The sequence below is a fragment of the Ochotona curzoniae genome, unplaced genomic scaffold (genome assembly GCF_017591425.1).
Source record: "Ochotona curzoniae isolate NIBS_2020 unplaced genomic scaffold, NIBS_Ocur_1.0 patch68, whole genome shotgun sequence".
Classification (NCBI taxonomy): Eukaryota; Metazoa; Chordata; class Mammalia; order Lagomorpha; family Ochotonidae; genus Ochotona; species Ochotona curzoniae.
In genome coordinates, this window is record NW_024467048.1 from 815,541 (window position 1) to 838,990 (window position 23,450).

The 23,450-nt window shown below is 38.9% G+C and overlaps 1 protein-coding gene across 4 annotated transcripts in view; it reads left to right on the plus strand.

Annotated features, from left to right (window-relative positions):
* Nucleotides 1-23,450, plus strand: part of LOC121168160 (voltage-dependent L-type calcium channel subunit beta-4) — a 262,860-nt gene that overhangs the window by 228,069 nt on the left and 11,341 nt on the right. For all 4 annotated transcript variants that reach the window (XM_040997991.1, XM_040997995.1, XM_040997992.1 and 1 more), the window contains 7 exons: nucleotides 67-143; nucleotides 1,577-1,596; nucleotides 1,819-1,899; nucleotides 3,027-3,085; nucleotides 12,347-12,456; nucleotides 17,103-17,254; nucleotides 20,108-20,203. In XM_040997991.1, coding sequence (XP_040853925.1) covers nucleotides 67-143; nucleotides 1,577-1,596; nucleotides 1,819-1,899; nucleotides 3,027-3,085; nucleotides 12,347-12,456; nucleotides 17,103-17,254; nucleotides 20,108-20,203 — 595 coding nt within the window. The remainder of the gene's footprint in view (nucleotides 1-66; nucleotides 144-1,576; nucleotides 1,597-1,818; nucleotides 1,900-3,026; nucleotides 3,086-12,346; nucleotides 12,457-17,102; nucleotides 17,255-20,107; nucleotides 20,204-23,450) is intronic.

Sequence of the window (23,450 nt, forward strand, 5' to 3'; positions counted from 1 at the left end):
GTGCTCTCCAAGTCTGTTTTCAAAGGACCTGGGAAGGGAATTTTAAGTTCCTTTTCTATATCCTAGGAAATCAAGTGGAAATTCTTCCTCAAGTCTGGGAGAAATGGTATCAGGGACATTCCGAGCAACTCCCACATCCACAGGTGAGGGTCTTAGTTATGCTGTTTTAATGGGATGTATTCATTTCTTAATATTTGAAGATACATGCAAGTATTTTTGCTAATTTGGAAACAAATCAAACATTTGATTTTGAAAGTTTCTTTTATTGAAAATGTCATTGCTCATTTGTTTGCGGTAGTGATTGGGTTTGATTAAAAGATTCCTAATGGAACTAGAAATTCAGATTTTTATTATTTTGAAAAACCTTATCTACTCCTGAGGTAATTATCCACTGTATCATGCCAATCTGTGACAAGTTCATCCTTCTACCCAAGTGCCCAGCAGACTTTGCTGTGGAGAGGGCCTATAAGAGAGGAGAAAAACGTTGTAGGCTATTAAAAAATTCTACTTTTTTCCCCGTGTGAAAATTTGAATGTACTGTTATAGCAAGGATGATGGAGATTGGGTGAGTTGAGACTGAGAACGTGGTAGATGATTTCTGCTTTGACAGTAGACATCATATCCTGGAATGAACAACGATGTATGGTGTGGTGGTCTCATTGGAAATTATAGACACATTCACACAGGAATTTTCTCCCTCTACCTTCTCTGACCCCGTAGACCAATTTCATTCTGTCAATAAGTGATGGGCAATTCAAAACAGCAGGTCGGCTTCATGTGTGTTAAAAGTGGTTTGGGGTCAGTTATGAAGATCTGCTTCTTTGTTCTTATGAATCCCTTCTGATCTCTAGCACTCTGAACCAAACCAGGGCTCTAGGTTGCCCCTCCTCCACCCTTCTAATAAGCTGGACCTGCTTGCATGGTCAAAAAGTACTTTCATCAGATGCTGACTATATTTTCCTTCTCTTTCATTATCAGGACATGGTAGTTTTTGACTGTTGCCTACTGGAAGGAACAGAAATGGCTCATTATGAATTTATTTAAAATATCTAAGTAGCATTGTAAGAAAACATCAGTATCCTAGAAAATGAGCAAGACAACAACAACAACAACAAAAAAAAACTACAAATGTATCTTTGGTTTACCATAGTTACACCCCTAAAAATAAGTAGTGATTCTAGCCTGTGTTGCTGCTCTGCTTTCTTTATTGGTTTCATCTTTTCCACTTGTTCCCAGCCACACTGGGTACGGTATTCCTCATGGGAAGAAGCCCATGGTTAATGACAGGCCCAGAACGTCCAGTGTCATGATGAACTCCCTTCCATCACCCCCTCCCAATGTAGAATTAGGACACATGTATGTTTGTTCAGGGAGGAAGCTGTGTGCTTTTCTCATATGTTCAAAATCAGCACATCCAGAATGAAATAACAGAGATGGACATTTCAGAGGGGGTGATGGGGCAGTAAGGAAGATAATGATAGGGACACATGCCTACTTGCATCCATTTTTTAAGGTCTTATACTATCACTTACAGCAATGATATGTTTTGATATGGTTCTCATTGTTGTTTTTTTAGCAAAACAGAAGCAAAAAGTGGTAAGTTGTGTTTCCTTTTTAAGTCTGTTAAGGTTTTTATACATATGTGCCTGCAATGCTTCATTTCAGTGACCCAATGGCTATAAAATAAGGGATATGCCTCCTTGGTGGGGGGACTCATTGTCATCATTGATGGTTGAACATGAGCACTGGGAATGTTGTGGCTGTGAAGGTAGTATGCTCAAGCCTAGCTTGTCACATGTGTTGAATCATCTTTTTCAGACGGAGCACATTCCTCCTTATGATGTCGTGCCATCAATGCGCCCTGTGGTGTTAGTGGGGCCATCTCTGAAAGGTTACGAGGTACAAATATCACCTGTCACTCTTCACTTCTTCATTGAGAATCTCAGGAGCCGGTCATGTGGGTGCTTGCTCCTCCAGAGTCTGGCCACATTTAGGTATTAGTGGAAGCCAGCTCTCAGGATGGGAAGGTGGGAGGGACAATGTGGGATTATGTGACCTTGTGCTCCTTCTTTCCTTTTCATCTTCTATGCATTACCCTGTACCATTCCTACTATTATTAGAACTATTAGAGTAAGTCTAGTACAGGAGAATATATAAGCAATGTTCCAGCAAACCTAAACCCCTCAAATCTCACCCTACTGTGTGCTCAAGACATTAGTATGTTCTACCAAATGTGCGTTCTTATTTATTTTACAGGAGATATAGATAAAAATTCACCAAAAACATGGGTGAGCTTTGGAGAGGAATTGAGTAATATCCTGTAGCAAGTAGAGGACTTGCTTGTGTGGCATTTTAGATATTGGCTTCTTGACCTTGTGCTAGCATGGTTTAAATAGGTGAACGCTGAAATCTGAAAGGGAGATGCCTCCAGAGTGCCATTCCCATTGAGCCTGTACACATTTGTGTACACTCAGTACTCATTTGTTGAACAAATTAATCTCTTTGGGGCAGATCTAAGCATTCCATCTCTCCTCTCTTTCTGTCAGAGTTGGAAATGTCATAGGGAAAAGTGGAAACAAAGGAGACAAAATTCTAGCCATGGGAATAGAAAATTTCCATCAACACAGATCGATCAGATAATTCCCAGCACTGCCTGTGGGATTTTTAATTGTTTCTCACTGCACTCCAGCACAACTTAGGCATGCCAAGGATGGCCAACACCTGTGCAAGACAGCCTGTCATTTCTTGGTGGCAGTCCTCTCCCTTAACAAGGGCAGAGACTAGAGGTTTGCCTTGGGGGTCTTGAGCACTATTAATGTATTCCTAGGCATCTGAGGAGAGAACTAAGAGAAATTTCAGCCACTTGGCTTGGTCACGTATAAGAAGCTTCTTCCACAATAATTTCCTTTAGGAGCTTGTGATTAAGGTCTCTGTTCAATCCTAGTGCCCTTCCCTTCAACTGCTCTCACATTTGACTTCTCTTTTCTCTCTGTTTGCCTCATTCTCTTGTTCCCACCTCTGCAAAGGTAACAGACATGATGCAGAAAGCCCTCTTTGATTTCCTGAAGCACAGGTTTGATGGGAGGTGAGATGTACAGATGTTTTTGTATATTCTTCATTTTCCTGTAACCAAACATTGTATGAAAAAAAAATGTATGGAATCTTGTTTTCAGCATTTGCAGAAGTTTACTAAAAAGTTAGCATTGCATTTTGGGGGGACAGGGAAGGAAAGGGCTCTGAAAATAAGCAAAATGGCACGAATCTCCAAGGAGATAGGAACATGAAATATGTTAGCTTTTATTTTTCTTATTTCATGTTGAAGTCATAACAGACTCTTATAAACTAATTAAAATATGTTATATATCTGGTGAATATTGCAGTGGTTTGCTGATGAGGCTGGGCAACATCACTTGAGCTTGTGTTTGCACACTGTGTGTGTATGATATGAATATATAAAGGCTTGAATTTCCTCAGAAGGATACAAGAATTGTTTCCATCATAATCCTTCCAAAGTGACTATTCCTGGAGGAAATAATACCTTTTAGGATGATTAGCTCTGGGCTTATTTTCTTGGAAATGATCTTGTAATTCCTGCAGTTGCCATGGTCTGTTTTGCATTTTTCCTACCATGGCCTATTATTAGTAGTAAAGCTCAGCTTTGAGCCATCAAGTCATTTGATCATTTGAATGTTACAAAAGATGTCTATGACAGTTTCCATGCTTGGAAGCGCAATGTAAAAAGTCATGATTAACCCAATACTAAGTACTAGGAGTTTTCACAATGTAGAATGCATTGCAAGTAAAAATTGCATGAAAAAAACAGGAGATTTGGGCTGACAAAAATTTGAATAGCCCATTTCAAGAAAAATGAGTGAGTTTATTTAATTTGTTCCCTTAAATGGAGCAAATTATAAAAAGCCAAATATTTTCAAATTGATTTTAATGAAGCTAGTATTTAAGAAAAAATACTCAAAGTACAAATTGTATTTGAACCCCCAAAAAGTCTTTTGGATAATTGCGTTAAAGTATTCATTAATTGCTAAGGACTATATATTAAAAAAATAAACAGATTTTATTTTCAGTAATTGAGACTTTAATTAAAAAAAATGTTTCCACACCATTGTGTGGATTACAAAATACATGAATGTGGGTCACACTAATTTAATAGAATGTGTTTATGACATAGACACAATGGAAGTTTGTTGTTGCTCACTTGCCAATCAAACACAGGTGTTCCTGGCTGAAAAAGGCCTAGAGAAGGAGAAGGGGGGAAGTGGACAGAAAGATTGTCATTTTGAACCTGTTTGTTGGGGATGATCTCTCGGTCAGCTGGTCTAGGAAAGGAATGTACAGGATCTGGAGGAGGTACAGATGACTTCTCTCATTTCACTGGATAGAACTTGGTCATGTCTTCATACCTGGTTGCAAAGGAGGCTGGAAAATACTACCTACCTGTGCATCCAGAAGGATGGAGAAATAGGTTGTGTTGAACAGTTACCCCCTTCTGCCAGTGAGTGCAAAAGCTATAAAAGAAAAGCAGATTTTTATCCCATTTCACTCTTTTCAAAAGAAGACAAGCAGAGAATGAAGTGGTTTCAAAGAATGCAAGTGAGAAGCACTGAAGACTAGACTATTGAATTTAGAAGGACAGGTAATCTTTCCAGCAGCCACACTCAGACAGTCTGCTCCTGTTAAAACAAAACAAAACAAATATATGGCTAGCTCTTGGGAGTTGACTTGAAAGACATAACAGAGAATGAGCTGCACTCTGACTGTTTAACTGAATAGCCTTGGTCTTGGTCCTGGCCTTGGATGTTTTGATCCATGGCCCTTACCTTCATACAACTCTCCACTGATTGAAGGTAGCACAGGCCTCTGTTCTTCTTGAGCTTTGCTTGGTGTCATTTGGATTTAACCTGAAGTACCTTCTAAGATAGTTTTGAACAATCATCTTTCCTCTGACCCTGTCATAACCCTCAATGTGAACAAACCCGTAACGCAGCCTGGGTTTATGTTAGACTGATTTAGTCCCCACATTGCATGCCTGTGAACAACAATATTGTTAAAGGTTTGAAAGATAGGACTTTGGGATTAAAAGAAAGGATTTTAGATGATTTAGCGAAAGCAAAGAATGATTTGATTATTACACTCAAGCATAAAAAAACAAAACAAAATTGATGTCTCCTCTTGATAAAGAGGAAATTCATTTCATACCAACAGAGAATTTTCTTGGATCAAGCAGAATTGTCTGCATCAATTACATACAGTTATCATAGGGATAGAATTAAAATGTCAATGCCAAGTATTCATGTAGTCTGATGACACAACAGAGAATCTGGAGCAAAAGTCCAGCAGCAATAAAAAGTCATATTGTAGCTGGAGACAGACTCAGCCCTAGAGAAATCTTCTGCACAACAGAGCTGGTAGAGGTCAAAGGTTAGAGCCAGAGTGTGGACTTGCTTTCAAATAATTAGAGTCCAGCACAGCAGAAAAGCAGTGAGTTATTTGCAAGAGTATGTGGAGAAATTGATAAGAAAAAATTTGCCGGTAGGTTCACATAGACTGACAAATCTTCCGTCTGTGAAATACAAATACATCTGCTGCATTTTGTTACCAATTAATAAATGGAAAGAAAAACTGGAACCAGCCAAAAGAATGATTCTGCAGAAGACTTTAGCACAATAAAGCACATCAGCAATGTTCTCTAATGAGCACCTGCTCAGTGTCTCAGCAGCTGTGAAGGCAGTAGCCTAGATGAGAAGTCAGTGGAAAGTCCCAGTGTTTTTCAGAAACAGTGAAGGAGAAATCCACTGGTAAAAAGGCTTTCTTCTTCAATACTGCTTTCCAGATCCAGGTTATAAAATCATTGAAAAAGCTTGGATTGAAGTCCAACACCTTGTCTATAATAGAATCATTGACAGCAGAATATTTTGGATACCTTTGAAATAATTCGACACAGTTTAGAGCTAGTTATTATGCAACTTCATTGTTGTCATTGTAATTGTGGGCCCCAGTTACTATACCTGTAAGGAAAATGTGAATGTCATTGTAATTGTGGGCCCCAGTTACTATTACCTGTAAGGAAAATGTGAAGTGTAAATGTGAAGGACCTTCTCTCTATATGAGTATCTCAGTGTATAATGATTTTTATGCACAAATGATAAAGATAAACTAGACCTACAAATTGCTACAGTGGCACCAGTGTGGAATTTCTCTCTTCATTTCAAGCCACACTCATTGGGAGTCATCAGTCCAGTGTAGTTTGTTCAGTTGACTACATTAGACCGCTTGTAGGTTGAATGAAAAGTAGTCGTAGTATTTGCAGTTGGTTAACCTATGTCAATCATTTCAAATACCCATAAAGTTGTTACCCATAAAGTTCAACTTTATGGCATTTGTCACCTGCTTTGTGACTTAAATGATCATGACCAAAAAAGCTTAAGTGAGCGCTGTGTAACATACACAGATAGAAACTGAAGCTAAACGAAGCTGCTGTTCAAGGAACATATCAAGAGAATCAAAGATTTGAGAAAGACTGCAAAAGAAGCTGAGAATACAACTTAGAGCAATTCAGAGAGATGATATCTATTTGTAAAGATGAAATGGGAATGCTCGATGTTATCACAACACAGCCAAGTCATGTAAGAATAAAAATAATCTGTAGCTATAATCCGGTAGAAATTTACCAGCAGTGTTTCCTGTCTCAATCAACATCATTCTCTTAGAATTTCTTTTATGGTTTTATATTCAAATGCAGACTCATCCGACAGAAAAAAAATAATTGACCTCTTTATATCTCAAATGTAAATACTTAACTTAGGATGTTTTGATTATAGCTGCCCAGTCCTCACAGTGTAGTATAAATTTCACAGAAGTGGGGAGAATCCATGATAGAATGCTAACTTTTGAGGATAGTTTATTTATTATTTTTTTTTTGCATTTTTTTTTATTTTGACAATCTTTACATGGTTAATTAGGGTAGAAAGATTCAAGGGCTACAGGAAAGTGGGTAAGACTAGTATTTTTTCCATATTGTTTCCTTCATGTTTAAAGGGGGGTATTTAAGGGAGAAGGCCCACCCAATTTCCCACCCTCCCCAGGTCCCGGATGTAGGGCATGCTCTGAGGTTCTTGCTCAAGTGGTTTTGATATTTCAACAGTTATGAATCGCTGCCAATCTTGCCACTCCAAGCACTATGAGGTCCTTGAAGAATCCACTGATTGACATAGTCCATCATAGCTGAGATGGTTGGTTGACCTGTTCTGTCTTCTCTCTTTTCTTGGTTAGGGTTCTGAGTCCAGCATTTTGATTGGGGAGATCTCCAAAGAAACTTTGTCTGAGGTGTGCTCAAACCAGATTCTTGTATGTGCTAGCAAGTACAGGGCCCAGCACAGTCCATCGCCCCATCAGCTGGTGGTTGCAATTGCTGGGTTGGTTCTGTTTTCACTCCCGACTTCCACTGGAATCAATGGGTGTTGCAGTCCAGCCTGGTTCTGCCCAGCACATACGTGGCCCTCGCATAAACCAGTGGGAGCTGCAGCCTAGTTGGAGCGACCGCAATAACCCCCACCAGGCCCGCCCTCTGCCCTGGTTTGCCAGTATGTGTAGCAGTAATCCAGTCTGTCCCACACCCCATTCCACTCCAGCCGCTGTCCTAGTTTTATGCCCTCCCGTGGAAGTGGTAACCCAAGAGGGATGAGCCCACTATTTCCCTCCCAGGCCTCTCCCACTCCCAGATTATGCACTCTTGAGGATAGTTTATAATAGAAGTGTATCTCCTTCAAATCTTCAAATTTCTGATAATTATCTTAAATACATTATGCATATGCCAGTTATTCCTAAAGGCTATGAATAATTATTTAAGAAGGAAATTTTAAATATTTCTTTTCTTGCTACTAATGACAGTTCCATGAGATAGTTATAGCATATCTACTGTTGCATTTTGTTGATTAGGACACTGAAACTCAAAAGATGTCATGACATGTCCCTGATCAAGCAACAGCCAAGAAGATCTATAACGATACTTCAGTTCTGTCACTTTCATCCCTGTCCTCCTAAAAATGTGTAGTTCTGTACTTTGGAACCCATGCATACTAGAATTTTTAAAATATGTATACTTATTGGGTCACATGTCAGATGTAACAAGGATCATCTGTAAAAGAATATTACAAGTAAAATATTACCAACATGAAAATACTAATTAGTTTTGAATAAATGTGAAAATATTGACAGTAATTCATTTTCCATAGAAAACCACAGAAAACTCATACTTACAGCACATGATCGATTACAGCAATTATAATGAATTCCATAGAAATATGTGGTAGTTGGGTTTAGAGAATTTCAGAGAATATGACTTTCAGTGTTTTCTAAAGAAAATTCCTGCTGCGTTCAGTCCTCTAGAGAACTGAACTTTTAGCCCTTCACATACTGTGCATAATTACAAAGTATATCACAGAAGGTTCCCAAGAGAACTTCTTAGAGACACAGGAGGGTGCTACAAAGAGTCTGTTGAAAATGGAATTAAAAGAAAAGCTTATGAGACAGGTATTATAGTGAGCTTTAAGCTGCAGTTTGGGACACCATATGTCTTAATAGATTAGGGTTCAAATTCTGACTACTCTGCTTAGCTTCTTGCTTGGCAGGTAGTGGGTGGTGGCTCAAGTACTTGATTTCCTGCCACTCAACTGGGGGACTGGATGGAGTTCCTGAATCCTGGCTTCAGCCTGACTCAGCCACAGATATTAGGGCCATTTGGGAGTGAACCAGCAGATTGAAGAGCGCTGTCTCTCTGCCTCTCTCCCTTAATCTCTTTGTGTCTCTTCATCTCTGTGTCACTGTGCCATTGGAATAAATATTTTTAAGAAATACTTTTTGAAAAATTGAATTTATTTAGGTGCAAAAAATTTGAAATCCACGTATATGATGGAACTTTATAGAGGTTCATTGATAATAAGCATTATGAAAAATATATGGTTTTTATAAAAATGCATTAAAATTGATATAAAAATATATCTTCTCAATTCATTTTTTCAGCCAACTCTTTGAAGTTCCCTTATATACCAAATAAATTGTAAAAGAGTGTTTTAAGACCTTAGCAGGTGTAGGTATAGTCATAAAAGAAGAAAAGATGGGTGGCACAATAAGTAAAAAAAAAAATTATATAAACTTGACACCACTAAATATTGAGTGAAATTACTTTGTTGAGATGTCTTTATTAAGAAATGAATTTGGGATTTGGAATTTCTTTTCTATAATAGTAAACATCTTTGCATAGAAAGAGAAACTATTATTTTGTCTCACTGAAGAGTCTCTAGGACTGTCTCTTCTGTTGAGTCCCATTTCATATGCATTATTTATCAATAAATAGCTTGTGTTACTAAATTTAACTTGTATTTTGACTAGCACATGAAATTGAAAAAGAAAGCCTCTGGATTTCACACCTCTTCTTCCATTTTTGGCACATTTAAAACAACCTTTCATGTGTTTTTAAACTGCGGTTGTGTTTGGAAGTGACTTTGTAAAATTTACACTTTTAATATTCAGAAAAAATAAGAGTCTGCATCTCTTGATAAAGTCTTCACATTCTAAGAACCAAGAGTCACTATTTGACTTGAATCATACTGGAAAATGAAATTTTCATTTAAGCAAAATAGAATATTGGGCTCTTCAAAATCATTAGTCAAAAAAGTTTAATTTGTCTCTAAACCAACAGACTTGTCCCCAACCATGTGTTTGGACTGCTCTAGAACATTTGAATGTTTTTATCCAAAATTTCCATTGTTAAACAGGAAACCCAGAAGTACACAAACAAATCTTGTTCTGTAAAGAAAAGGAGCTACCCATGATATCTCATGTTCAAAGCTGTACTGACCAACTGAGTAAAGGAAATGCCAGGTGGGGGGTGTCACATGACCTCCACTTGACTGAAATCCTCACCATCTTCCAGTGCAAGAGTAGTGTTGTCTGTGTACCTGTGCTTGATGATTTGTGTGCGACCTGAAGACTCAAAGTTGCTAGGGAAGAAAATTCTGGTGTAACAAAATTAGGGGGTCATGTGACCAAGTCTAGCCTGATGCTCAGGAGTGTGGTTTAGACCATCATAGCCTGTAACAAACAGGTCCAGTGCCCTCTCTTTGCCCCAGTTACCTTCTTAATGAGACAAAGTAGTTGTTCTGCTGGTGTTTTCCAATGTCTTTTAGAAGTTGAACATTTTACAGTAAAATTATATGTAAGCCTCAGTGTGGAAAATGGGAATGCAGAAGTATCTGCCTGGCATCATGGCAGCGACAAAGCTGGAAAGCTGCCATCTCAGCTTCCCTGTAGTACAAATAGTTTCTGTGGAAGACAGTTTGAAAATGGACCAGGTAATTATCATGACCTAAAAATTCTCAAAAGTTTAAAAATTAAAAATTCCTTGGATATTTACAGTTTATAAATACAATGACACAATCTATTTCGAGATGCAAGAATCACAATTCTAGGATATATTAAGGAGTCATTATTTATTAACCAAGCTTGGAGATGGCGGTGCTCACCATAGATTAGCAAATGAAGTCACCCTGGCAGTCCAGTCTGAATTGAAACCCTGAGAGGAACAAATGGTCATTACTATGTTCCAGCTTCCCCAGCAATATAAATTATCCTAAGAGACATGCAGTAAACAGCCTGGACATGCTTAACAAAGCTGCAAACAGTCGCTTTTTCCTGGCTACTCGGCCCACGTTCCATTACTGCTAGGCCTCACCTCTCTTGGAACTCTTGGAAGTACACAAATTAGAAATGCAAATCATCTTAGCATTTGCATTTTCACTGACTCCCCTAAGGAGTGGACAGAAAGTGAGGACTACAGACGTACAGGGGCCGTATTCAGGGGCTACCTCTGTCCTTGGAGTCTGTCCACAGGAAGCCAGAGAGCGAATGGGTACCGGGGAGAGCAGGGGTCAGAGTGCAAGAGCAACGGAAGCGTGCCACCAAGAGATCAAGCCCCTGCTTATCATGATCCTTTATGGGGGCTTGTTATTGGAGTGGTTACACAATAACGTAATACTGCCCCCTCTCAGGTTCCAGGTAATGATAGGTGAGTGTCACAGGTGGGCAGTAAGGACCACGTAGGTGGGGGAGGTGTGGCTTTCAAGCCTGTGATCCTGAACTAGTTGCCTGAAACAACAAATCAAGACTGCTTTTCTTGGAGATGGCACCAGAACTTTGGCACTGTGCTTCATTTTACAGAGTGAAAAAAGACTATTAAATTTTTCCCAAGGCTGCAGGTCACTAAAATCAAGTAAGGAATCTTCAGTCAGACAGTTCGGTAGTTGTGAATGACTCGACCTTCCTGATTCAACCCCCAAAGGAGTTTGAAAATGGAGGAGAATGGGTGCACTGAGTATGAAGGGAAAGGGTTCTGCCTTTCCTATCACCTTTCTGGCACCTCTACTAAGCTGTGAAGATAAGGAAGACCAGTAGAAAAGAAAATTTTGAATTCTATAGGTAGATAATAATTGGAAGTTGAGCAATCCCAGTTTGAAATAAAGATCTAAATTGGTCCCAGAGAAACATTTTAAGTTCCAGGTATTCTTTGAATCAAATGCACAGAGAGCCCTCTCTCCATTTCTTTGTGATACCTTCATATTGTTTTTCCCTTGAGTGATTGCATGGCATGTTCTTACCAAGATCCTGGTAGAGTACTTGCATTGACCTCCACTGTGATATCTTATGCCTGCCATGTAAACTCAGTTTCATGCAGAATCCTGTACCCCCATAAAAGAAACCCTATTTTTCACATTCTTGCAGCTGAAGTGAGATCCCTTTAGGCCTCTTGAAAGATGCTTCTTGTAAATTAGCTATTAAGCTCAAGGAATGCAACTTACCCACCAACTGGTAGATTATCTCTGATAGTCACGATGAATAAGGTTTACCCCTGTTGACTGACAGCATTGAAATGCTGAGCAGAGCATTTGTGGTTCCTGAAGGTCTTGTTCAAGAGCAGATCAACTGTGAGTTGTGGGGAAAGTGTATTGCTGTCTCCTAGAAGTGCATGGTTTATTTCCCCTGCTATGGTGGACGTTGTAAAGAGCTCAGAAAGGCAAATCATGATGAAGGAAAGAGCGTTTTTTATTAGGGTACTTTTGCGGCTGTTAAGTGGCCAGAACTTTTCTGCATTCTGCTCTGCTTGTGTTTTAGGACTAGGTGAAAGCTGTTTAAAAGCTCATGGCCAGTGTTTATTAAACTGTGCCTCTACTGCAGTATGTTAAATGATTTTTAAGAACTGTAGTTATAAATCACTTGGAGAACCCATCATATTTTGTTTTTACTGACTTGTTATGTTCTGTGCTTCTGTTCATAGGATATCAATAACGAGAGTGACAGCTGACATTTCTCTTGCTAAGAGATCTGTGCTAAATAATCCCAGCAAGAGAGCAATAATTGAACGTTCAAACACCCGGTCCAGCTTAGGTAAGCTGCACAAATATGGTTCTGCTTTGTGCTCTCAGACCAGGATGACACCTGGTGTGTTTGTGAATGTCTTTTCCTATTTGCTCCCTCTTCTAAATGGAGAAGTGATGATTGACAGAAGAGAATGGGCATGTGGGGAGACCTGTCCTGCTGCAACCAGAGCCTGCTCTCTGTCAGCTCCAGTCAATTAGCTAATTAGTAGCCTGGTGGGAAGGATGCTCAAGGGGGCCCTCTTGGTCTGCTACTGCCTACCCATGTGAAACCACTTGTCTCTGCTTTGCCTAAGCTTCTCAAAGAGGCTAATAGTATCTGTCATACCTGAGTCACAGTTGAAATGAAAGGAAATGAGATGCCCAGCCTTTGCAGATATTTATACGCTCAGAGAGCTAGATAATGGTGTTCTTAGTATTGCATCTGCTGCCAGCTGGTATTACACAGATTAGTCACATCTTTACATGGAAATGACAGGCAACATTAATAACATGTGGAGATTGTGAGCATGTTTTATCTGAGGTACCAGTCTCTACACTGCCAAGACTGATGAAGCATGTTGATCATCTGAAAAACCGTTACTGGTCTCTGTTACCATCAGACTGATGTCATCCCCCCAAAACTTCCTAGGAGTCTTTTTTCTGTTCGCTGTCTGAGAAGAATTTAGCTAGGAAGCATAGGGTTCTTCTATACCTTCACTTCTTTGTAAACTGTTGAAATGAGTTGTTTTATCTTTCTATATCTATGTCTATATCTATATCTAATATGACATAAAGCTTAGAAATGGTGTTAAAAGTATCCAAGATAGAGTGCACACATTAATATCTCATCCAGAATCCACTGGTGGCTATGCCTTGACCCTGAGGTAAGGATTGTGCACGTCAATGAAAAGATACGGTAGCATTGCTGTATCCCTCTTCTAGGATTGGCACACAGTCATTGGTAGTAAATGCTTTTTGGAGGGCTGCTTTTTGAAAGAATGTGAAACATACCAAATGGAATGGCAAAGGTATGTCCTTTTTGAGTCCTGTACCAGGAGACTGCACATGCAAAGGAAACCTTCTTACAAACATGGTAATAATTGAACGTTGAGGAGATGAAAATGACAGTGTTGATGGTGAATCAGACTAAGTGACAAACTGAAGTAAAAAAATGTCACTGATAATCAGGATGTTTGGTTGGGTTTAAGATTTCTCAACCAAGCATCTGTTCTCTGGTCTTTCTCCTTCCTTCTATTATAGTATCTGACTTTTAATCATTCCTTCTGCACATGTCTGATGAGAGGCTATAGGACACTGAAAATCAGAAGCTTGATTGCCTAACTCCTTCTAACATCCCCACAGGCAGAGGTTTCATGGATATTTATTAAGACAGTCTTCATAATCTAGTCACCTGTTGTCGGGCAGAAGGGTGGGTGGGCTGGGATAATGTAAATATTAGTGAAAAAATGAAGTAGATCTCAGTGACTCTGTTAAATCATTAATCCGCAACCCTTATAGTTAATTTAATGGCAACCTATTATGTGTGACCTATTTAATATCTTTTTGTATGCTTATTAATATGTGACTATAGATTCCTTCATCAAATGTTATGTACCAAGCATTATAATAGAGTCAGAAAATGACAGCAAATCTATGCAGAGTATTTTACTCCTGAGGGGGGAAAAAAAGGAACAGATGGTTAAACTACTCTGGAATAATGAAATTAAAAACAATGAGCTAGCTAGGAAGTATGAAGGAGGATTGGGGATGAGAAGCATATGAAGAGACATAGAGGTTAGGGTTAGCTTGTTCCTGGAAGCAGACAAGAATACACAAAGACATTAGCACATTAATAAAAGCACTGAGGTTGAGAAACAAGTGGGTTTGTGCATAGCATGCTTAGAAGTGGAGAATGTGGGTGTGGTTTTGGAGTAATAGAAGGATAGCTTTAAAAAGTAGGTTAAGCCAATGCATCAGGGCTCTAGTGTGCCTTGCAAAGAAATCCACAAAGAGATACCGTGAAGTGTTTATTTTTCAATACTTTAGTAAAGCTTACATTCAAAATGTTTTTCTTTGGCAAAATAAATTTAGAAATGATGGTTAAACAATTGGAAGATCCTTCACTGTTAGACTTCTTAAGATACAAGGAGTCACTTGTCCAGTTTCTTAAAATTGACAACTTGAAATTCTTCTAAGTGCTGTTCGAGTATGCAGCATATCCCTTGTTAAAACTCCCTACTTCTCCTAAGATATGAGATGTCTGTTCAAGAGTACCTATTGGGGAAGAAGGTTAGATTAGGTCTTAGGAAAGCTTTGACGTTACCTACACTCAGCAATATGAGTAGACTTGAGTGTAAGGACGATCGCTGATGAAAGGGTTCCCAGAGAGAACTACCAGTAATGATCAGATTTTACAAATGTTCTTTGAGGTCCTCCAGCAGTGTGAGTCCATGACTGCCCAGAGCTCCTTTGGGCTGCAATGGGATTCTGAGGAGACTTTTATTTGAACTCCCCTGAGAATTAATTTAGGCATCCAGTCAAAATTGTTTGTTTTGTTAAAATCTTTTTCTTTAAGAAAATTAGCTAGGTAGATAAATACACCTTTCTGCTTCTCTCACCTGTAATTTCTGTTTGGCAGTCTTTAGAATATTACCCAGATGTTGGACCCGCCCTGTATTTGGTAAGGCTCTGTGGCTTCCTGACTCACTCAGCCTAAGTATCTCTCTGCTTATGCCAGCAGAGTGCCCATTGCCCAAGGGTTTGTGTTGGTTAAGCAGTAGGTGTGCCTGTCCTCTGCTGCTATCAGAGCCACCCTTATGCTCCTTGCTTGTGCAGCGGAAATAAGGCCCAGGTGTTTCTGAGTCATTTACAGAGACCCACAGTGCCTCAGGGGAACTGTGTACCAGGGCAGCCCAGTTCCTGTCTCTACCTTTCTACTGAATCAAGAAATACTGTGTTCAGATGTAAAGCCGAAACAATAGAGACTCATTCTGCTTTAATCCTGGCCAGGAGCTTCTTTAAGCCAGAGGCAGTTTAATGAAAACAATCAATGAAAAACATACTCAACAGCTGAGGCTGAATTTTGCAACTATAAAAGTTGACTTTATGCTTCAAATCTCTACCTTAAGAAAAACTTCTTGTTTCAGATATGTGAGGGGGAAGGTAAATTTTGCTTATGATTACTAAAAAAAATAAGTATAATTTCAGAAAATGATGACAAATAAATCTTTGTCCAGTTTCATTACATTGATGTCTTTTGAGAGGTGATCATCTTTCAACCACAGTATGAAATATTTAAAGCCTTTGACATTAAATAATATAAAAAGTGATATATACATTTACTCTCCAAGCTCACAATCTTTTAAAAGATTTATTATATTGCAAAGTCAGATACACAAAGAGGAAGAGAGACAGAGAGGACTACAAGCTCACAATTTTTAATATATATCATGTGTTAAACATCAGAGATTCTAAGAAAAAAGGATTTTAAGCTACTGTACAAAGTTAAATAAAGTCTTATGATAATCTCTGGTATTCATGATCTCATGATAGATATTTTTTGTTAAAGAAGAGAATTTATTGCTGGGGGTTGTGAACTTATATAATCAATAAGCATAGATCATAGCATGAATTACTTTCATTAAGGATATTTAGAGCAACATTAACTTTTTCCTAAGCCATCTTTGAAATGATTTAAATTAGGTAGTTTTGTCTACCTTTTCTGTACTCGAGAGCAGATTACAATACTGTTAGAGTGTGTCTGTTGCCATAAATAGATGAAGTCATCTCTCTAAAATGGAGTCATTTAATACAAACATTGAATATGACCATGTTTATTTTTTAGATATGAATATATTTATTTTGTGTGAAATATGTTTGGCTGTTCAGAAATCTTGCTTTTTATATAATCTTTTCCTGTAAGAATGGGTGGATTACGTCACATATTTGAAAAAGATTAGATTTTATTTTGACCAGACTCATGTATGTATTTAGGTCACTTCGCTGTTACAACCAATCTGACTGATTTGAAATAGATGAGTTACAGCATTTTAATGTAAAAGGTCTTAGTTTTGTTTTTATTTTTAACACTGAAGATAATTATGCCTTAAACTAGTCTACTCACTCACTCTAACACTTCCATTCATCCAGACCTAGTAATACAATAGTTGGCAGAAGATAGATAGGTAGGTAGATAGATAGAGATAGGTCACAACCAAGATGTGAGATTCTTTTTTTAAAAAAAAAGATCCACAGAATTTTAATATATAATATGTTGATAGAAATGTATGTGTAATTTATTTGCCAAGTATGTTACTTTACATTATGTTTCAGTTGCTTCTTCAATATAGTCTCAACATCTGTAGTTAAAAATGAAAGTTCTTTAGAAAAAAAGTGATAATCAAAAGAGAAAAAAAAGCCACCATAACTATATACATAGCTAAAACTCAGGTGGAGCGCAAGAATCAAGTCAAGAAAATATCTCAGTTTTCTCCCTTGATTGGTTTTATGCAAAACTCAACCTATCTTTAGAAAAGATCTTGAATTAGACAAGTTTGTGAATATTCAAAATGTTTTTATGCAATGCAGACAAACATAGCTGAAGGATTTACTATTTAATTTAAGTACTAATTAATGAAATATCTAAAACCTGTTGTATACTTATTCTCCTTTCAGCGGAAGTACAAAGTGAAATTGAAAGAATCTTTGAGCTGGCAAGATCTTTGCAACTGGTTGTACTTGATGCAGACACAATCAATCACCCAGCACAACTTATAAAGACTTCTTTAGCACCAATTATTGTTCATGTGAAAGTCTCATCACCAAAGGTAATTAGTTCATCTCTGTTCTTTTTTTTTTTTAATTTAAAAAATTCTTCGATTAGATACAAGAAGACAGAGAGCTCCCATCTGCTGATTCCTTCTCTACTGCCCACAATAGCTGTTGCTGGCCCATGTTGAGCCAAGAAGCTGGGAACTTAATCCAGTCTCCCTTATGGGAGGCAGGAACCCAACCACTTGAGCTGTTACTTGTTGCCTGCCAGAGTGTGCATTAGCAAGAAGTTAGAATCAGAAGCAGAGCTGGGATTGGAATCCAAGCACTCTGTGGTGGGATGGATTTCCAGCGAGCTTGTTTACCACTTTCCAAATTTCCAACTTAGAATATTCTTTTCTCTGTGTTTGTTTTTGTTGTTGTAACTGGCAAGGAGAACATCTTCTTGAGACACAGTAAGCACATTTTAAAATTCAAAGTGCACTGATTCTAGAACTTCAGAGATAACAAGTAAAAAATGGTCTATTCCTTCAAGAAGTTAACTATGTATTTGGGTCCCAAACCAGATAGCTGTGCAAGTGATAACAAAAAAAAATTAAGAGAAGTGAGAAGAGGACACTAACTTTTTTTTTTAAGACTTATTTATTTTTATCAGTAAGCTAGAATTACAGGGAGAAAGAGAGGTGGAAGGAAACATCTTCTGTCAGCTGGTTCACTCTCCAAGTGGCCACAGTGGCCGCAGCTGAGCCCTTCGAAGCCAGGAACTTCTTCAGGGTCTCCCGTGTGAGTGCAGTGTCCCAAGGCTTTGGGCCATCCTTGACTGCTACTTCAGGCCATAAACAGGGAGCTGGATGGCAAGTGCAGCAGCCAGGATAGAACAGCACCCAGGTGGGATCCTGGCATGCGCAAGGCAGAGATTTAGCCAGTAGGCTACCACACTAACATTCACTAACATTCTTTATAGAATGCAGCTTGATAATTTTTTTTTTTTGGGATGACAGTGATTCTTGTGTCCCTTGTATTCCTTCAGAAGAGTAAGTGTGCTAGGTCAAATGCCTTGTGTGTAACCCTACCAGAGTGCCTAAGTTCAATAACCAGCTCCAGCTCTGAATTTCAGCTTCCTTCTAATATAGATTGTCAGAGGCAGTAGCATGGCTCAATTATTGGACTCCTGCCAACCACATCGGTTCTCGGATTATATTCCCAGCTTCCAGCTTTGGCGTAGCCTAACTCCAGCTGTTGCATGGATCTGGCAATGACCCAGCCAATTGGAGATCTCTCTCTCTCTCTCCCTCACTTTTCTCTCTCTCTATGTGTACCTCAAATAGATAAATATTTATTTTAAAATGTTTATATTTATTGTGCATGAAATAAAATATCATGTAAACATGTCCTATGGAACTGTTACAGACTCTGACATTTGTGCTTAGGTTGGTTTCTTTTTTCTTTTTTTTTTTAAGCACAGTGCAAAAGTTGCTATGTATTTTTATGCCATTGGACAGATAAAAATGAAAGTGAGGCAGTCCAAATTGGTCTCTTGGTTTGAATGTCTCACTTTCCTAGAAAATTAATATGAAATAGACACTCTTAGGAGATATTACCAGGTTTTTTTAAAAGAGTTTCGTAGAGTTAATTTTAGTATATAAATTCAGATTCAACTCCCAGCCAGAATTGAATCTTTTCTCAAGAATAGAAGAATTTTCAAGAAGCTATGCCATCCTCTAATCCCCCCTGAAGTCCTTCTAAACTTCTCTGTGTAAACTTGGGTATATTGACCCAACCAAGGCCTTTAGGAATCAATAGAAAAGACTGATGTTTCTGTGACCACCTGCAAATCAATTTTAATTCAGGGTTTCGGGAGTTTCAAGCACCTCTCTTTGCAGTGGAGGGGACGTCACCCACATGCCCTGATTCCTCTGGTGTCCTTGTGGACGGGAACAGGAACTCTACTGGACCTGAGTGTCTTCCCAGAACCCCAGAGACAAACACTGTTTTGAAGGGGAGGAATCTGTTTCAGAAAAAAACAAAATTAAAAGAAAAGAGACTTACATTGGCAAATTCAGTTACAGTAATGGCCAAAAGACATATATGTATCACTGATTCCAAAATAAATATTTGACCTCCATTTCTAATCACAAAGTAGTATAATTAATGTAAAATCAAAGTGGACTGTCTCATAACTATCAGTGACAGAAAAGATCACATATGTAAGTGGCTGCTGCATTTACTTGACATGGAAGTAGTGAACCAGAATGTTACTCAAAGAAATAATATTAAAAATTACTCAACATAAATGACCTGGTACAGACTCGTTCTTCCACTTGTGCAAGGTTCACTTTGAAACAGAGATTTCAAAATCTAAGATGGAAACTCAGTATTCTGAGAATTCACAAGGAGCTAAAATAGGATGCAATCCAGGGTAGGGGGATGGTGTCATCTTGGAATGCATAGGTGTACAATTTCGCACATTGCATGTTATCTAATACTCAGGGCTAAGCAGAGTATTTAAAAAAAAAAATCTTGGTCCCAGCACAGTACCCTAGTGCCTAGTGCCATACCTTGAATGTGCCGGGATCCCATATGGGCGCCGGTTCTAATCCTGGCAGCCTTGCTTCCCATCCAGCCCCCTGCTTGTGGCCTTGGAAAGCAGTCAAGGACAGCCCAAAGCCTTGGGACCCTGTACCTGCGTGGGAGACCTGGAGGAGACTCCGGACTCCTGGCTTCAGATTGGCTCAGCCCCGGCCATTGCAGCCACTTGGGGAGTAAATCATTTGACAGAAGACCTTCATCTCTCTCTCCTCCTCTCTGTATAGACTTTGTAATAAAAGTAAATAAATCTTTTAAAAAAGATCCTTATTATTTTTTTAATCAACATTGACAATACCTCAGATTCATATCTCTTCTCTTAGGTTTTACAGAGGTTGATTAAGTCTAGAGGAAAGTCCCAAAGTAAACACTTGAACGTTCAACTGGTGGCAGCTGATAAACTTGCACAATGCCCTCCTGTAAGTATAATCATCTTTTGTCTTAATAGTTTTTGACTAATTAGAAGAGAAATTTTTTATAGTAGTTACACTGTCATTTCTCCTCTAGCATTTGATGATGAGGGCTTGATGTCATAAATCTTAAGGGCTTCTTAGAATAAGTTGCTGCTGCCACATGGGATGTACCCAGAAATGAATTCTGCCTGCCTTGTGATAAGAAATGAACTTAGGTCTGCACTCTTTCCTACTTGCTTGATTACCTTGTGAGCACTCAACAGACTACTTGGCATCAAGTATCCAGTCACATGGCACATGAAGAGAATAAATGAACAAAATAAAACATTGTCGCTTCTGCTTTGCTTTAACATGTCTGCCAGAAAGTTCCAACAATCATAGAACATTCTGATGCTGAAGGCTGAGAATTGATTGGGTTGGAACTATAGGTGCATTGTGGGTTAGTGTATGAAAGGATCAAGGTTGAAAGAGAGGGGAAACTTGGCTGAAGTGACTTTTCTCTCTAGTGCCATTGCCAGAAAACAACTGCTGGGTTAAAAGCAAGCAATGGCTGGTTGAGACTACAGGATGGTGACTGCTACTGTAGAGTCTCCAGAGACCAGTCAGCATCTGCACCTGCTTGGTGCCTATATCTCTGTAGAGGAATTACTGTCTTAATCAACTGATTCTCTGGACTTTTTGATACTCTTGTGTAAAGATCGTTTATGCTCTGGGGAAGTATAAACTCTAATGTTTAGAGAAACACTGCAGGCTTTGGATTTACATGTCTGGAGCCAAGCTACAATAACCAGTTCTAGGATCATGGAGCAGATCCCCCCACATGGACTTGGGGTGAGGATTCAATGTGGGACTATGTGGCCAAGCTCTTAGAGCAGTGCCTGCACCGAGAAGCACTGCTGAATGGTTTCTCTGATTATCAGAGGGGCTGTGCTCTACTCTGTGTCTAATTGATGAAATTCTGTAAGGACTTGCCTGTGTGGTTCTCAACTGCATCTCAGGTCCCTAACATAACAGGCCCTTTATTTATATCTGTAGAAAGAGCAAATGAATAAGAGGATACACTGACGATACAAGTAATAAGCTTTTGAAGAATCAGTGTGTCAGATGCTTTGGGATAGATTTTTCTCCAGTCTTCCCAGTTTCCTAGTAAGATAGCCATGATATATCTCCCATTTTTAGGCAAGGCAGCTGAAAACAGAATGACTAAATGATGTCCTTTAGATCCCATGAAACAATCAGTGTTAGATCTGAATCTGTCCAGCTCCAAAGCTAATTTCTGCCTCTTACAACTTCATCTACCTATAGCATACACATCCCTGGCTATCTGTTCTTCAGATAGCTTTGGTAGCTATCTGATACATTAAGAAGTTTCACGTCACACTATCAACAAAATCCGCTTACACAGCAGAATGTATGATTTAAGCACCGAGGGAATAGGAAAGAATGTATTTCTCAGCCCATAACCCTGCAATGCTTCCCAGCGGAGAGACAATAGTCTTTCCTGTGTAGCTCTCAAAGTCAGAAACAAGGCTAGTTGACAATTTTAATGCAATATTGTAAAGATAGCTATATGGCTTGAGTCTTCTGGGAAGCAGAAATCTGGAAGAAATTACATGTGCCTGAGATTTCTTGGAGACAAGACCTTTTGCTTTGTTTATGATAATGAGTATATTAAAAGTTATTCCTAATAATTAGTAGGAAAAATACTTATGTCCTATTACAATTGAGGTCTTTTAGTTGATTGGAGGGTTAATCCTTGAGTTATTTTACATCTAGTCCAACTTACTGAGTTTGAAGTTATAGGAACTCAGGAAACATATGCATACAGCTCCAGGCAGTCTTACTATCACCTGCCTGGGACCTCTCCCTAGGTCAGGAATCTCCAGCAGCTCCATGTGAAGGAGCAACTCCTAGGAAGGCAGCATTTCCCTGTCAGTGCCTCAGCATGATACATACCTCTTGTCATATAAAATTGATCAGATAATCCAGACATTTAAACCAACAGTTTGAACAAGTAAGGTTACTTTGTACTCAACCATGTACATAATTAACATGTTCATTTGCTATTGCACATATAGTCTTTGTAATGTTAAGAATGAATTTTACACTGTTTTGGCACATGTAAAGAAATCTCCAGATTATAAAAACCAGTAGTAACTATAAAACAAGTCCACATTTGTCCTTGCTTTACTTCAAGACTATAATTATAATTGTCATCCAAAGATTGGTGCTTACTGTGTCATTTTAGTTCCTTTGGATGAATTTGCAGCTTTCTTAATTGGCCACTGCGACTCTCATCTGAAAAGTGAGCGGATTGTACTGGCAGTGCCTCACTTGGTGAAAAAGTGAAGGCAGTGATTTCTGGAAAAGGAAATATACAGAGACACTGAAACAGTTAACTCTGCACCCTAGACACTTCACCCTAAATTTAGGAACAGTTGAAGTTAAAACAGACGTTCAGGTGATCCTCACTGGTGTTTCCTGAAGTATGTTCTTTGCAATAAGAGTCCCCTTTGATGTGAACAGAGTGAAAAGACTTGCCACCCAAAGTAAGCACAATAGCAACAGGGTGATCTGCTTTCTTTCTTGCAGAATTCTGAAGGTGCTGGTAGACATTTTCCATCTCCGCTAAAATAGTGCATGCAGTGCTGCTTCTCTGCTTTTCTGCAGAGCATTTTTTGTATAGTGTTTCATGGAACACTTGAGCAGGGAAACACTGATCCCAACCAATCTTCTCATTTTACAATTTAGGGCACTGTGGCTGAAGGATGGGGAACCAGCTCTACAAAGGGCATATGCTGTAGCCAGACTGTCTGTCCTACACTGGCAGGGCTTCAGCCAGTGGACAGCAATAGGTTAGTTGTGATATCATCATCTGGGCAGCTTGTCATGAGTTTCCTGTTGGCAAGGCGGTTTTTGGTAGAGCTGTCAGTCAACTTCCAAAGGAAAAGGCCAGAAGGTGAATGCTTTGAGCTCTCTCAGCCATAGGACCTCCTTTGCCAAACTGCTCAGCTCTACTGCAGGAGCAGGAAGCAGCAAAGATGGTATGCAAACGGATGTGTGGGATCATGTTCCAAACTTCACAGAAGCAAACGGCAGGCCTGATTTTGCCAACAGATCAAAGTCACCTCTCTTGTTTTAGGAAGAGGTTGAGGTTATCTGTTACTGTGAAGTCAAGTGCACCCAAACTCAGTGACTTCAAACCAGAGCTATCTGGTAGTAATCAGCTGCCTGCTGTTTTTTTTTTTTTAAT